General features: G+C 40.4%; 1 protein-coding gene across 4 annotated transcripts in view; it reads left to right on the top strand.

Moving 5' to 3' along the window:
- LOC6725369 overlaps nt 1–10,213 on the top strand; it is a 38,702-nt gene extending 28,489 nt beyond the window's left edge. The window contains exons 2-9 of one of the 4 annotated variants that reach the window (XM_044923566.1): nt 5,636–5,905; nt 6,001–6,259; nt 6,387–6,605; nt 6,670–6,782; nt 7,136–7,244; nt 7,296–7,586; nt 7,665–9,981; nt 10,062–10,213. In XM_044923566.1, the coding sequence (XP_044779501.1) occupies nt 5,696–5,905; nt 6,001–6,259; nt 6,387–6,605; nt 6,670–6,782; nt 7,136–7,244; nt 7,296–7,586; nt 7,665–9,970 (3,507 nt within the window). In that variant the 5' untranslated portion in view covers nt 5,636–5,695 and the 3' untranslated portion in view covers nt 9,971–9,981; nt 10,062–10,213. Of the gene's footprint in view, nt 1–5,635; nt 5,906–6,000; nt 6,260–6,386; nt 6,606–6,669; nt 6,883–6,941; nt 7,245–7,295; nt 7,587–7,664; nt 9,982–10,061 lie in introns of those variants that run through there. The other 3 variants (XM_016172878.3, XM_016172880.3, XM_016172879.3) reach the window with 3 other exon arrangements.
- The last annotated feature ends 7,125 nt before the right edge of the window (nt 10,214–17,338 follow it).

Below are 17,338 nucleotides of genomic sequence, written 5' to 3'. Positions count from 1 at the left end.
CAAGTAATTGTCGGCATGTGTGTCCTATTGTCTCCATTCCCATATATTTAAATATATGTACATACATTTGGATATATACCCATATATATACATATCTATCTATTGCTCTTGTGGACTTCATCTTCATATGTGTCGCCATCGATCGAAACCAATCTTCCCTGGAGTTTTCCTTTTTCGGTGTCTGCTTGCGCTACGAGTATTATCATTGCCCTTGGGCAGACTGCGGAAAAATCTTGGTTGCATATTTGAACGAAGGTAAAAGCAAACTATTTATAATTGGTGCGGATAATTCGTTTGTGTCGGATGCAATGGTTTGACAGCATAGAACCTCTTGCAAAAATAGTTCAATATGGTTTATATTTATGAATAACTCCGGCTGTTTGTAAATTTTTTCCTCAATAATAAAACAAATGCCTATTTCTCAAACTTCCGACCAATTGTTAGCATTTATAATTTGATTTTTCACAAATAAACAAACAAATATTGAAACTGCCGCAGGCGGGATCGGTTTTCCGCAATATTTTCCACCCGATTTCCTGCATTTTCGCAACCCTAAGCTGAAAGACAAAAGTTAATGGCATACACACACATATATATATATTTTTGATAGATATAATTACAAGCAAATATGCCGCTAACGCTGAAAATTCACCTCAAATTGAGTTTCGACATGGGTTTCGGGGGTTTTGTGCAGATTCGGTTTCAGTTTTGCCCGTCGAATGTTGTTCAATTAACGTGGCTGGGTTGTTTTTGTTTTGGCTTGTCTGTCGGCGAACCCCACACATCGCGAAATTGGCAGCAAAATGACAACCGCGAGCGTTTTCCGGCGACTGCAAAATGTGGCGGTGTGCGATGTGCGGCATCAACATGTTGCACAAATATAAACATAAATCAATTAACATTTTTCGGCCATACCAGTGAACTACTCGGTTTTTCGGGTAGTCCATGGAGTCCTAGCTTTCCTGGTCCTTGCCTGGAAATGCCGGAGATGTGCGGTGGCCAAATTTTTCCCTGATTCGCCGGCGGCTCGAATTTTCCGAATCGGTAATTTGCAACAGCCGATGTCTGTGTGTGTGTGTGTGTGTAAGCAGGGACTCCTCTTCATTTTCGGCGGTGCCTACTTTTCGGCGCAGCACCTAAATGACTTCAGCTTACTTTAATAAACCGGGTTTTTAAGGATATTTACACAATGAATACTTATTACCAAATAATGCTTAGGAAAAAGAATAACATGTTTTAATTAAAACGTACTAAAGTTGTCACATCTCAAAATTGAATCTTGATTCGATTGGCATTAGATCACTTCACTTCCACCTAAAATCTCCATTCAGACTCAATTTAACTGGCAATTAATGTATTCTGCTGCTTGCTACTGGGTTCTTCAGTTCAAGTACCATACCCATTCCCAATCCCATTGCGAAAGTCCAGTATTCTGGCATTCGATCCATTGCCGAAAGTGGCAATCAGCAAAAACAACAGTAGGACAAAAGGCCGCAACACGTTGGATGTTCCTCGTGCCACGCCTCCAATCTGGTCAAAGGTGGGCGTATGGGCGTTTGGTTGTATGGGTGTATGGATGTCTATGTGGGTATGTGTGAGAAGGCCATGTCGACACCTATTACCATTCATTGACTTTTGCCATGTCCCTGGGGTGTCATCTATGCAGGTTGCTTTGGTTTATCCTTCCATGTAGCTCCCGTGCACGTTGCTGCTGCTACTGGGTATGTTGTTGTTTTTGCTGTTGCTGTTGCTACTGCTACTGCTGCTGCTATTGCCCCACGCGTTTGATTGCATTTGCAGGCGAAAACCCAACGACCGTTTGCTAATGTCCTTCGATAAAGCCGGCAAAATCAACACCACCAGCCACCAAAGGACACAAGCTCACTCCACCACATTTTAGGGATATGGATATGGATATGGCGATATGGGGATATGGGGCAGCCATCCAGCCAGCCAGCGAACGACGACTGGTCTCCGTTTTCATTTGGTGTTTGATTGGATTTTCAATTATTCATTATTATTGGTTGCAATTTACCTGGCGGCCAACACAGAACTCATCCTATCCAGTTGCATTGATTGCGTTCCATCAGCGAATGGAATGGATATGGATATGGGATGTTTGTCGCATCAGTTTTCCAACTCATCAAACTCCAATTGCATCATTAAACGGAATTTTTGATTTTGATTCCCCCCACGTCGTATTCCACAGTTTTTGAACCTTTTCATTTGCATGCGATTGGTTTTTGTCTTCGCGAACTTGATTCAGTTTTCCCTCTATGCGAATGTGTTTTGATGCGATGCTCTCCCGAGATTTTTCTTTCAAGCTGTGGTTTTGTTTGTTACATTCAAGGCCACCGTAGAGTTCAATGATCAATTAAACGCCAAGACAAGCAAATCAAGGCTTGAAAAATTCCAGAAAATTTAAGTGCCGCTCCCCAAAAACGATTAACTGCCTATGTAAATAATACTCTACTTAAATACTCTACTCACAGGCATTTTAGCAAATACGATGTGGCGTGTTTAGTTAATGCATTACCAACATATAAAATCTGAATAAAAATGCTTACACCTTTTTAAGAGACTACTAATGCGTGAAGATTTAGTTGTCTTAAATTCCTATTTTATAATTAATATATTGATATAATATTTTGATTTATTATCATATATGGTTTTATAATATCCTTTTTTTTCCGGCAATACAAGTTCCCGTTGCTTCCCCCGTTTCCGTTTAAGGTGGACAATTATCTGCTCTATGAAAAGGCAATACCCAGAATTTCGAGCGAGTGGAAGGGAGGATGGGGGAATGGAGAACACAAAACCGAGACTGCAGATCGAGCCATAAAGATAAAGACTACAAAGCAAAACAAAACCAAAGCCCCTAAAAACAAGCCAAGCCACCGACAAAGTGTTTCCGACTTTTTCGTAGATTTTTGCTGCCAGATTTTTATTGGCAGAAAGAGATAGCCAACTGGATGACTGGCTAACTGACCAACGTGATAGACAGAGAGGAAATATTTTGATTTTTACGAGCATTTCATTTCGTATCATTCCATTTTGTTTTGCATCGGATATTTGGGATACTATACTCGTATACACAAACATACATACATGCATATATGAGCGGCTACTTGTCTTGGAAACCGACAAATTTCTTGTCTGATTTCGCCGGCGACAATAAATTAAGTCAAGTGTAGCATTTAATTGATTTTAATCATAGATTAAATGTCGTTAAACAACGATATCCAGGGTGTGGGGTCACGGCAATATAGGCCAAAGAACAATACCCAAAAGGCCGTCGTTGCGTTGACCAATAAAGTCAACAATCAAATCAAACAATTCCCCCCATCGAAAACACCGACCCCACTCTTCAAAAAGGGGCGGTGGGCAGGGCAAACAAACCAATTTGTAGCACAATAAGTTATCGTTACTTGGTTGTTGTAAACGCTGTTTACCAATATGTAATCCTTAGAAACAACAAGAGACCATCTCCTTGCTATCCTCTGTGCGTATCCTTGTTGTCGGTGTCGGGTTTTCGGTTTTCGGCATCGGTGTTGGGCCTGGGATTTTCGATTTTAGATTTCAGATTTTAGGGTGCTGGCTGGTTTGGTGGTTTGCTTGCTTTGAATTTCAATTACCCTTGACTCGATTTTCGTGGAGAGGGACAGATATTAGAGAATTGGCATTACCTTTAAGGATAGATAGTGCGTTGCGGATTCGTATTCTTTATACTGCCTAGTTTACGAATTGTAGTAATAATGGATTTTTTTGTTCAGAATAGGTGCGAACTGCCTAGAATATAAGCCCCTAATGAAACGCACTGTATGCATATGCAGATATAAATTTAAACATAAGGGAGCAATGTTTGCCATGGGGTGGAAACCGTGGGTTCGAAAGGTGAAAGCCAGGACAGTGGAAGAGCGTTGCTAACGAATCAAATAAATTTGTTGGTCAATTAAAAAACTGCAAAACGCGCACAATTTCCACATGTGTGGCAGCAACAACCACACAGCTCACCAGTTTTTTTAGTTCACCCCCTTCCCCCGTCAAGCTAGCACACCACCAGCTTCTCCCCTTATTCCCCACGCCCATGGATGCATGATTTTTGCTCTAATGGATGCCAGCGCCAAATGAAAAGCTTCGCGCGAAAAAAATGCATTGCAAACCAATTTTTTCCTCTCTCTCGCTTTTTCTTACCAATTTTTTTTTACCATGATTCCCTGCATGGTTTCTGACTAGCTTTTGACCAAAAATTCAACTCCCTTCCGATTTTTTTGCACACAATTTTTTATGATATGTTTTTTTTTTGGTAATTTTTTTTCAGTTCGCTTTTTTCGTTTTTTTTTTTTTTTTATTATTTATCTTTTTTTTTATGTTAAACTTTGGCCGTAAACTAACTTTGTCGGGTGGGGCTTGATAGTGTCTAGGGAGAATTGATGTTGCGCAGGGAGGGCTGGCCGCTTTTTTAGATGGTGAAAAAAGGGGGCTTTTTGGTGGCGCTACGGGTAAGAGGTAGCACCAGTTCGAGCTGAGCCAGCCACGTTAGTTATTAGTCGGGGGCTCTATGGGTTGAGTGAACACGAGAGCGGCGATAAATGTCTAGTTCAGCACTCGAAAAAAAATGCCCCGAAAATGGTGGAAGCGGAAAACATTGATAAACTAAAAGCGTCGGCGATGAAAGGGGAACCGGAAAATGTGGCATCGGAAAACTACATAATAATCGCAAGTTTAGTTACTGTGAAAGAGAGGCATCATGTGAGTTGTAATACGTTAACTACATACCTATGAATAACTTTTTTGTATCAAAGCAAATGGTACACCTACTTTGCTCTTAGATACCAATCTTGGATTGACATATGTTTATATATATGATAAACATTTCATAGATTTTCTCCTACGCACAGTAGGTATTCAACTCCATCGCTGCGATTGCAGCATGGAAATTGACATCGGCTGGCTGACCAGCGAAAACGAAAACTAAATAAAAATGCAGTGCAATTTACGGTTTGCCGTAGGGTGGGGCCACAACCCAGATGAAAGTCAACGAGGTGGTCGAGTACATAGGGGACATATAGAGGGGTTAGGAGTGAAAGGAAGGAAAACGACTGCCAATTTCATGCTATGCTCTTCTTCTTTTGTTCGCATCGCTCTCATCTCTTTCAGCAATCTTCTTCTACTGTTGACTCCCGATTCCCCCTTTTCCCCATTGTTTTGATACCCTATATAGTTGTTCTGGGTATACTTTATCGTGAAAAATATAATCCGCATACATTAATTCCATTTGACTAAGTACGAAGAAAAACACAACGGTTAAGTGTATTTTAAGCTTAAAACATATTAATTGAATGCACTCTTAGTTAAAGGGCATATTCTATTCGATTGTATGTCCTGTTTCTCTATTTCCACTTCTCTTTGCTGCGCACATTCTGATGCACTATATGCGCTCGTTGGGTGTTTGATTAAATTTACAACAATGGAAAAAAAGACGGAAACAAGAGCTCTCTTTCCATAGGGAACCGCCTTCGGGTCTCTACTGCGCCTGTCCATCGAATCAATCGATACCCAATAACCAATACACTACGACCCGTGGCCAATAGCAAATACCGATGGCTATTTATAAATATATAACTTATTGCAGGCGTGGCACCGAAAGATTTTTTTGTTGTGAGTTTATTTTTTTTGTATTGTGCAAGGAAAAATGCCGATTGACAGAGGACGAGCTCGGCAAAGAAACCGCAATACAGGCGCGCCGGAAACTCTCCTAGAGAGCCACTTACAAAAGCTTCTCAAGGAGCAGGAGCAACTTCACCAGCTGCTGATCAACAATCGTCCCGGAAAAACCCAGTTGGAAAATCTTGGCGGCGAAAGTATCTATGAGATCGATGATGAAAATTTGCCATGTTTTCAGGTAAACGATTTGTCCAAATGCACAATTCATTTGCATGGGTATTTTAAATTGAGTTCCTAATATTATACATTGTTATTTTGGTGCACTTGCCCAAGGAGGCGGTGGGGGAGGAGCGAAAGGAGCTTAACAACCATCCAATTCTCGCCGAAATGGTGGACTCACCGAGTCCTTCGAAATTAGAAGATCTTCCAAAACTTCCATCACGAAGGTATCCATACCGCAGAAACCAAAGCTTGATCCCAACGCCTATTTCAGTGGGCAACTGCACACAACCCAAGCTAATGGGCCAGGGCTTCGACACGCCCTTTCTATACCCCGATTTTATTTCAGAAAACGAGGAAAATCGTGTAAAGTGTGAGTAATCCATAAACAAAAATACATCCGCAATGCACAATATCAACAATGCACACGAACAATGCAAAAACATAATAACATTAAAATCCTAACAAAAGTAATCAATAACTATCGATCAATTTAATAGACCTCTTCAGTTTGGTGGATAGTCTAGTACTGCAAACAGAGCGAATATTTAAATTGAGCGAGCATTCTATGGCCAAAGAAAACATTAAAAACCCCTCCACTGGAGCTATACCCAAATCCAGGCCTAAACAGGAATTCCAAATAGATCATATGGGCCATGCAAAATACACGATTACTGTCAAATCTCGTTTTAAAGAGCCAAAGCAACACAATCCATCTAGTAAGTCAGATAAATATAGCATCATAAAAACATTTAAATTTATCAGATCTTTTCGTCCCTGTAGAAAAACATCGTTTGGCCAAAAGTAAGATAAATTCGTATAATAAATTGCCAGACATAATCGATTTAGATTGTGAGTTCGGAATGGAGTATATAGAAAAGTTTCGAGCCAACAACATTCGAGATGAAAATAAGGCCGAGGGCGTGTCCGATACTGGTCAAGATATATACACTGATGCTACGGATTCGATTGAAAGAGTGTCAGAGGATGAAGAAGGTAATTTTGGTGGGTTTAGCAAAAAAAATGTTCCGATTTCCTAATATTTTCTTATTTAGGTGTAGACGAATCCCTGATAACTGTTATTCCGAACTCTGAATACCGTGACATATCGTTTCTTGAAATTGAGATGGCCAAATCATTCAAAACACAGAGAAAATATAAGAAAAAAGACACCAACGTTTATCGACCAACAACAGATTTAGATTGTGAGTTCGGAATGGAGTATATAGAAAAGTTTCGACCCAACAACATTCGAGATGAAAATAAGGCCGAGGGCGTGTCCGATACTGGTCAAGATATATACACTGATGCTACAGATTCGATTGAAAGAGTGTCAGAGGATGAAGAAGGTTATTTTGGTGGGTTTAGCAAAAAAAAATGTTCCGATTTCCTAATATTTTCTTATTTAGGTGTAAACGAATCCCAGATAACTGTTATTCCGAACTCCGAATACCGTAATGACACATCGTTTCTTGAAAGTGAGATGGCCAAATCATTCAAAACACACAGAAAATGTAAGAAAAAAGACACCAACGTTTATCGACCAACAACACCCATGACTAGACCCTCTACTCCCATTGATGATGATGTTCCCAGTACATCGGCACAGGCAAAATTTTATCAGCAATTTAAAGATCCATTGGATCCCGAGAAGAGCGAATCAAGTGTCTTAAACATGTGGCAGTTATTAACAGAAAAAGGTAAGTCACGAAAAGATACGACCACACAACCAAACGTATTGGAGGATTGGCAATCTGATATCGTCTTGTTTATCAAAGAATTTAATAGGGAAAAACGAAGGCAACAACAAGCACAGAAGTACAGTATATATGGAAAATTACAACCTTTAGATCCGAAATCCGTGATGAAACCAAAGAAGAAATCTGTGTCTATAAACAGGCCAAACAAGTGCTCAAAATTCTGTAGCGAATATAATACGAAAAAAGAATGGTTTAAAGCGGCACGCAAGTTTAAAAGGGATCAGTACCTATCATTTTATGGACCCGAGCCCAGGAAAAAATTGACCGAAGAAGTACAGTGTAACATAACACGTAGACTTTTCAATGTTATCGGTAACCAAACCAAGCCCGTACAACCCAAACCCATGCCAAAAAAAAACATACCCCATCGGCCTGTTGAAAAAAAAAAGGTCCCAAAACAAGTTCCCAAAAAGGATACCACGTCACTAGACAGGGGTGAGTGGTTAAAGAATCTTTTAATAGACAGAGTTCGGCTGAGTCGTCAAAAGCATAATATGGACCATTTGATACCACCAGAGAATCCTCTAAAAGCCATTTACTTACCGATTCTCCGTCAAGTTGAGCCCTTGAAAATATATCAAAAGAAACCAAAGCCATTAAACAAAAAACCTACTAGCTTTGGTTTAAAGATCAGTAGTAGTACTTACATGACACCCGAGCCCGGTTCGCAAGCTTCACTTGCTTCTATATTTTACGATGCCAAAAACACGATGTCAAGGACCCCTAGCTCAACCGCTTTGCGCGACGATTTAGTCGACGAAACGGAGAGCGTTTTCAGCTGTCAAGAACCAAGCGATCCACATATTTTTAGCAGCCTATCAAAAATCGAGGAAATACAACCACTTCAAAAAAAAATCGATAAGTCAACTACAGAGGATATACCCGAAGAAATTGTAGATTTTAGGAGATTCATCGATATAGATTGCGTATCGCTACTCATCCTGGATCTAATGTCAAATATGAAACCCAAAAAGGACATACATCTTTTCGAATTTAATCCCAAGATTACTAATTATATGGATTACTTTTACTGGAAACATTTAAAGGACGATTGTCTATTCTTTCATTGGTTCGTCAGCGAGGGGTTTTTTCCCGCTCATTATCTTATTAATGTGAAAAATTCCAAGGAACTGGAAAACGTTTCAGATGAGCAGATAGATGTGGAGATTATGCAGTATATAGATGTGGCAAATGACGCTTGCAAGAAGGAAATACAATTAACAAGTCAAATGGCGCACCTAATGGTGACCTCTTATTTTCGAGTTTTACATCATAGAGCCACATCGGTTGAGTACCCTATCCAAGATAGATATTTGCTCAGATGTCGCTCGGCCATTTCTGTAGTTGAACTCTATCAACAGGAGAGAGGTCGAAATATATTGAAAGATCGGGTCGATTGTAAGCGACTTATGAATTGGGCCATCAAACACGAGGGTCGCGTTAAACAGCTGATCGACGAGCCTTTGTACTATGCCGAGCAACGGGCTAGCATTGATTCCTCCCTGGTTATACGTACCCCAAATTTGGAGTGCTTTAAGGATTTTTACACTCGTCACGTATTGCCCAAACCTGATGCACTTGCCATTAATTCCATGTTCAACAAAATGCGTTATCCGAGAAATAGAACATATCCACATATGTCGTTTGTGTGCCCCATTCCTGGTTGCGAAACGATTCTGTGCTCCGAGATTCTTATGGCACACTTTTTGTCCGATCATTGTCGACGATTGGAAGAACTTTGGCTTACAGATCGTATGATTCTACTGTTCTATCCGTGTTCCTATCCCACAAATCAGATTTACTGTATTTGTGTAATCGCCTTATTGGCCAAAATTCCCGGACAGACGGTCCCGGTACCCCGTGTTGTATTTAACGAGGAATTACCCACGAAATATCTATACTTTGCTGAACATGGAGCATGTTTCCTTATGTTCGCTCCGGTTTCAAGATTATTAGTTGAAGGAAAGGCGACGCCTAAACCTTCCGCGGAAATAGGCGTTGAGAAGCATCAACTAGACACTTTGTATATATTTTGGCTAGCTATTGCCGATTATGAACTCGAGGTTGCGGGATGTCGACTTCTTGTGTATGGCCGGAATCACAATGTCAAGGCTAGATCTCTATTGACGTTTGTGAAAATGTCCACGTTTAAAGGTGTACACGATTTGCTTGTAACTCATCCAGATAGCTATCTGGCCATCGACTATGAGACAATGGCGACGGTGACAAACAATTTTAAGGATCTTATTTTTATCGAGGTACGATACATTAATAAGTTGAATGAGGATCCCAACAGTTCTGGTGATGACAATTATGATGATTAAATTACAGGAAGGTTAGATATTAAAGTTATTGTAATCTTTTCCGTACATATGAACAAGCAATTTATCGTTTTTATTTTTATTTTCATTACAGAACCTTTTTATAAGACACCTTGAAGGATATTTGCAGGCAATCTGCTTATCATTTTAATACATACTTTAATTATATTTTATACTCCTCAATATTGCTCAATAAAAACACTTGTGGTGGCGGGTATAAAAATACAATACTATATTAACTTCTTATTTTACTGCGAGAGAGCGACAAACCATTAGTTTATTTATTATCATTTAATATCTTGCTATCGTCAGAAAAGCAATCAAAGCAAAAAATGGGAAATTTAAAATAAGCAATGCGTGGCAGCAAATCAAAAAACAATTACGCGGCAAATGACATTATCAAATGTCAAATGTCATGTTCGGCGAGGCTTCCACTTTTATTTTCTTCTCCCCATTTGTTGTTGTTTTTTTTTTTGGGTATCTCGTATCTGGAACATCTCGCGTATCTGAAATACTCAGTAACTTGTACTGAAATGCAAAGCAGCCAAAAAAGAGAGCGCATCAAATTTGTTCGAGGCAATTTTTCAATTCATTGAAGTGGAATTCATAGAAAGCCGTGGACTTGGGAGACTCCGGACTTTGGATACTAAGCGCCACTTGACTTGTGACCCGAACCCCTCGCTGACCTCAGACCCTGTAAACGAAAGCTCCCTTGGGGGTGGAGTATCTGAAATCAAAATCAAGATTTTTGATTCCTTTATACACGCGCATTATACACCCCGCTACCGATACCAATTGGAGCAGGGGTCGTTTGGAGTTTACTTTGTTTGCTGGGGTTTCTTTTATTTTCTTGAAATTGGCTTTAAGACCGTTGTTTGTAAATAAATCTGTGATGCCTTTGTATTGCCTTTTTTATTGGTGGGCATTGAGCAAAACCAACCAAGAGCTACTTGAAATTTAAACACAATTTGAGTTGACTTGGAATTTCGTACTGAAATTATTCACTTTTACTAGTATATAGTATATAATAGCACATTACCAACAAAAACAATTAAATTAAACAATTATGAAAAGCTGTTCTCCCAGTGTAGCAGCAGACTTATTGCGGTTACTTGACGACATTGTTGGGCACAAGATGAGCTCCTATAGCAACCAATGTCCCACCTGGATCTACGATTCCATATGCATTGGTCGACCGACCTATTTCGCCTGATATTGATGACCTCGCATTTATCTCGACGAGGTTGAAAAATAGCCCTGACAATGACCCTGTGCCCTGGCTTCTAATGAAAGTCAACACGCAGGACTCTGAACTAATGACCTGCAGGATGGCCAGTGGGTGGTATCGTCTTTCATCAATCGAAATGAAAACCCAGCAGAGACCAGTTGGTCATTTTTGAATATGTCGATTACGAGAGACGTTTATTGATTGCAAACTCACACCAAACGACCGAAATGGCGGAAAAAGAAAAACTATTAGTAGTAAGTTGGGCTTTCTGCAAAGACAACGCACATATGTCGCAACCCAGGCGTAAATACAGGGGAAAAAATGAAAAATGATCTCAGCACAGGAGTGGCATGAAACGTGGGCGCATTGGAGGGTTAACTCTGCTGGCCATTTTTGGGTTAAGAGTGAGGGTAAATTTACTAGAGAGATGTGTGTGTGTCTATGTTGCCTTCAAGGTAATAACAGCAAGATCTATTAACGATCCATATTTGATATAAATTATAAAAAACAGAATGTAAGGAAGTTTTCGCCCATAACGCAGTGGTGACTATTTAAATCCACAAGTTGGCAATCAATAATTACGGTCTTTATATCTTAAATATATCGATAGAGCTTAACATCTCTAATGTACATAGGTGTGTCGGCATCCGTTCAATTGCCATAATATATCTGTCACATGTCGAATGTGTGTCGACGTCAACGCAGAGTAAGAAATGTATTGGGATCATCCACCGAATTACCCATTAACCATTACCCACCACTACCTTCACCACCCACCGAATCACCCAACTTTTGCACCACACATCATCATCTGTGTGCCACCACCCACTGGGCGGTATTTGGATCTCCTTGCCGGTCGGTCAGCTGTCATTAATATTTATTATGTCACATGCATACGCCCGGGACCAAAACATAGACTTCGACTCCCGGATACGGATCCGGTTTCCAGGTTCAACTTTGTTCCGGACTCCAAACAAAATACGTGCCAGAGCATCTGGCCAATAGGTTACGGGCCAAAGATTTTTAATATTTTAATAAGCCACATGAAAATGTCGGGCGACAAGAGATAATTCCTCTAAACTAAGTTCAAACAAATACATTGACCATGAGACCATAATAAAGTTCCTTTATCAATCCCCGATATATGTATATATTTTTTTTTAATTGGATAAATTTTCACAAGTAGTTCCTCCTTCTGGCACCTGATTCGCATCCTGCCCATAATAACAGAGTTTCGTCCAGAAGCACAATGGGCTCATTAGCCGTTTAATGGAATATGTAATGTGCACATACCGAGTTGATAAAGTGATGACGAGTGGCCGGTTTTTGGGTGATTTTCCAGACTGGTTGCTTCTATGGTGGTTGATAGACAACGGTTGTCTCTGCCCCCGTAAACTAACAAACTAATCCAATATTTTTATTACGAAATGCCATTAAGGGTCATTGAATATTGTGGCATAATAAATAAATGGCCTGGATACAGTGTACCGCATTTATATATATATATATATATATACATAGTACATGTGGGCCTGAGAATAATCCTAGCTATCAACGGCATCATTATTCAAAGACGGATTTAGCGGGGCGATACATATGGGAATGGATTTGCTGCGAGGGGGCGTGAGTATGAAAAAAAAAAACTTTGACACACATACATCAAAGCATCTTAAGTCCGGAGAAAGGCAGAAGTTTCATTCCTACGATCTGACTACTCTAAAAGCGATTTTTCTGCCTGTCTTAAATGTGCCACCGAAGCCATTTTCATTAATAGGAAAATGCTGGCTGTGCGTTTGGGAGTAGACTGGATGGCAAATCCTTTAGTCTCTAGCCACTTGCCAATTGAAAATGAGGCATCTGGCAGTATGCGCAATATTTCTCGTTCTTTTTTCCTTTTCAAGGCGACTACCCATTAATAAGCCAGTTCACACCCAAACACCTGACGCCCTTGGCTCACCTTTGGTAGCACCACCCACAAGCCCACAAGTAACAACACCCACCACACACTACCCCTTTTCCTGGTTAGCCACTCAAGGACCAACACGGCCAACGTGCGCTTAATTAGTCCGTTTTGTTTAAAACGATTCTGATGACCATGGAGCTGATGATGATTCTCATGTTCCCCATTTACGTTCGTATATAACGTGTGTGCATATTCAGATAAATGCATGTACACATGCTTATATATGTTTGGTCGTTTTTCCATACTCTTTATACGGGTGTTATGCTTTCATGGAGTTTTAGAACCATTTTTATATTAAGCTGTACTGTATAAGAAATATAACTTTCGTTCTTTTTATTTGAATAACAATTTTTAAGAGTATATTTTGAGTCGTAACAACTTTTTTTGATTCCTTTAGATTTTTTTTCCATCTCACTTCCTGCAGGAGCTGCTTGTTTGCCAGCAATTCAATTTGCCGGCTTTCTATACTCATACACCCAATGTTATATTTTTTTTTTGCATTTTCCATGCCGGTCATTTCTCCCACTTTTCACTTTTCCACCGCGCCTTTCTTTTAGCCCGTGTTTGCGTATGTTAATCGAAATGTTTGGCGGCCTGAATGGGGGGCGTTGAGTATATATGCACATATATGCATATTTTTTTCGCCAACTCGTTCATCGCACATGTGTAACGCGGCTTTGTTTAACATTAAATGAAGGTTAATACCTGGCAGCACGTCCAGAATGCCGCGGAAAGGGTCAAGTGCAGCATCAAAACAGAAGGGTTGTGCGATATGTCCAACGTGTCGTGGGGTTCGCATCTGCAGTTTTGCAGGATACGATGGATAGGTGGGGATTATTCCAAGTGATCTGAGGATCGGGGGAACCTGGGGACCGGGGCTAATGTTATTGCCACCACATTTGATTGTTGTCCATTTTCCCGGCGCCTGAGGGACTTTTTGGAGTCCGCCTCGTATCCCCCAAGCATTTTCGATTGTTTGCAAATAGGCGAGTGATTTTACGGTTAATTGATTTTAAAGCGATTTCGCTTAAATGTTATCTCTGCATTGTTGTTATTGCGGCTCCATCGCTGGATTCGTCGAGTGGATCACTTGGGATTGCAAGTGCGGTTTGGCTGAGGTTTTTGGGGTGTTTTTTTTTTTATTTTTTGTCTGATTACATTTAAAGGATTCTCCTTTAATTAAAGTATAAGGTGTGGGTGAAAAATAATGAATATGGTTATTTTTCAAATACTTTGCTGGATTACTTGCTCTGTTACAGATTCAGAGTTGTTGTAACAAGTTATCTTTAGACCGTGTCAGTTGCTTTTTATATGAGCTTCCCACTTTAATTGTTTCATATCGACAGCATCAATTATGGTGTATCTTGGGGAGATATTTACCCAACCTCCTGGAAATTAGAGAACATCCACCTAAGTGACCAACACAGTTTCTGTCCTAGATTGTACTCGTGTGTTCATTAAAACAATAAAAAGAACACACGCCCAAATACAAATACAGATGCGGATAAGGAACCGAAGGCCTAATTATGATTTCTCCAACTGACAGCGGTCAAAACAGCCTTGGGAGGTTATTATCGAGGGGTGGCATATCCGGTTCGCTTCCCCCCACAAAGAAAAACCTTTTCTTTCTTTCGCCTGTCCAAACGTCTATCTGTGCGTAACGCAACGTAATTACACAACATTCTTAGTTTGGGCATTTCGCCACTGGCTATTTGCCCATTGGTTTTACGAGCGTGCTGCACTTTTGCGGCTATCATCAAGGATCAGGAGCCAGGACATTCTGGGCATCAGGACATCAGAGCATCATCAGCAACCCCGAAACGAATAACTATCCCACAATAACCGAACCGAACGGCCGACTAACCGAAGCTGTAACTGTAACTGTTTACTGAAGGCTGTGCCACCTGTCCGCCCACCGATTGTGTGGGTGTACACTGAAAGAAATTACGAAATAAAATCGATTTATTTTTTAGTGTTCTGTAATCATTTCTGTGGATAACTCGGTAACAGTTTTGGCAAAAATAAGTAAGTTAGTGCCACAATAGATTTTCAAATCGAATATGCCAACTGAATCACTGCCTTTTTCGTGTGCATTCTCGGTCGCAAGAATGTTATAAGCAGCTTGCGTGCAAAAACATTTATGAAATTCCCAACCCCGTGGAGGACATCCTAGTCAAGCCACTCTCTGTCTTTATGTGACGACGCAGAATGATACGAAAACGTTTCGTCATAAACTTCAATAATCGTAAATATAGATTTCTCCATTTCCCCCGCTATCCACGTAGGTTGAAATTAATAGTTTTAGGCTTTCGTCCCAGCATCATGGCATCGCATTTCATTTTCCCGTTGCCTGGTCAGTTATATGGCCACCCCCTTGGCCGCCCGGCCACCCAATTCCGTCGACTCCGCGCCCCCTGAAATAACCACTCTATTGGCCGCTTGTGTGTAATGCACATTTATGTCGACGGACAGTAGCTAACAGCTTTATCGTTTCGTCAATGTCATAAATTCTGATCTAGTAGCCGAAATTGAACTTAATGCGACATAGACACAGCAGACACAAGGAAATACTTAGAGATGTGGAGTAAGTTGCATAACAAGATGCTATTTCTGAAGTACAGTTGTGCTTGAATGGCAAAAGGTGGCGATTTTCATAAGTATACATTTTATAGTCCTCAATATATATAATATATAATTATCAATATATTAATATTCCCTAAGTAACTTTATAAATGGAAGATCTCCAGCAAGCGATAACAAGTTCTACTTGCTGTCCTTGCCAATAATTACCGATTTTCCTGTCCTTTTAAATGATATACGTTGTTATGACCCTGCAAAACTTCCCCATATTCGATTGGTAAACCCCAATGGGGCTTCAACTGGTTTCGGATTCGGATCCTGGTTTGGGCTTATTATTTATGTGGCAATTAGCGGTGCATGCTTTTAGGAACTGGCCAAAGGCGAACGATTTTAATGACCATTTGAAGCGCATTTCGTTGTTGGCACTTTATTTTTATTTATTTTACGTACGAATGCGAATCGGGCCGGGTTTGAGTTTCGGGCTTGGATTTCGGTTTGGGCTAGGAAATTTCTTATCAAGATGTTCGGTCGCCAGTTCTAATTGATAGGGCGGGCACGCCCACCACCACCCAAGCCGTTCGATATATAGTCGCGTGTTCATAATTTGAGCAAAAGTGGAGCGGGAATTTCTAGGGCTAGAACACCAAAATGCCACGGTAAAATCCACAAACACATTGTGTGCTAAATTACTAAATCAAAGGGTGGTTCGACCTGGGATTTTGAACGGTCGCGGGTCAGTTTTACCAGGGATTTGCACAATTTCTTGGTACTTGCTGTCGCGTTGGCGTGTCGATCGCTCATAATTCGCTTTTGGCTAAAACGACATGCAAGCAAACAAAATCGAAAATTCAGCACGAACATTATCGATAAAATTGCCATTAAAGCACCGCCCGACGGGCCTTATCGATAGTTTGCATCGCTCTCTGTTGGAACGGAAGTCGATTTGGATGATGAATGAAGCCCGATGAAAAGGGGCAGATAGCCCCGGGCCAACTTTTCCCCCAATCCAATCCGGCCAATCGACTCGACAAGGGTTAACCAAACGCAGAGGGGCGGGCTTTTCGGAGTTGGATTTCGGGGGAAAGCGAAACAAATACAAGCACTTAAAAACAAAGAATATGCTTTGACTGTACTAAAAATTGGATTGAATGTACGGCAATATTCATTTACAAAGTAAACTATGTATAAAAACATATTTATCAATTATTTTTCAACTTTGCATATATTGACTTCCAATAACCGATTTTTTTCCGATTTTAGAAATGATAATTGTTAAATGTGCCCAGTTGTTGTTGATAATAAAAACATAGAAGGCGTGGAATGTTCAATTATTTGCTACAAGTCTACGAATAAAAATGCCCCGAATGACCGTTCGATTTTTCTCGATTATTCCTATGTTGATTGCCAATTTTATTGCCCGCCATCTAATTGCAAACTATTGGGGAAAACACACTGCGTCTAATAATGCCAATAAAGTAGGGTTATGGAGCGCCATACATTTCTGGGGGTTCGGGGTATTAGAAATTATGACAGCGCAGGGCAATTTGCGCCTTCCCCGTAAATCCTGGAATTTATATAAAGACACAAAGACGAAAGGAGG

This window comes from Drosophila simulans, chromosome X, assembly GCF_016746395.2.
Source record: "Drosophila simulans strain w501 chromosome X, Prin_Dsim_3.1, whole genome shotgun sequence".
Lineage (NCBI taxonomy): Eukaryota > Metazoa > Arthropoda > Insecta > Diptera > Drosophilidae > Drosophila > Drosophila simulans.
Note: the sequence above shows the minus strand (reverse complement) of the source record. Positions and strands in the feature narration are given on the sequence as shown.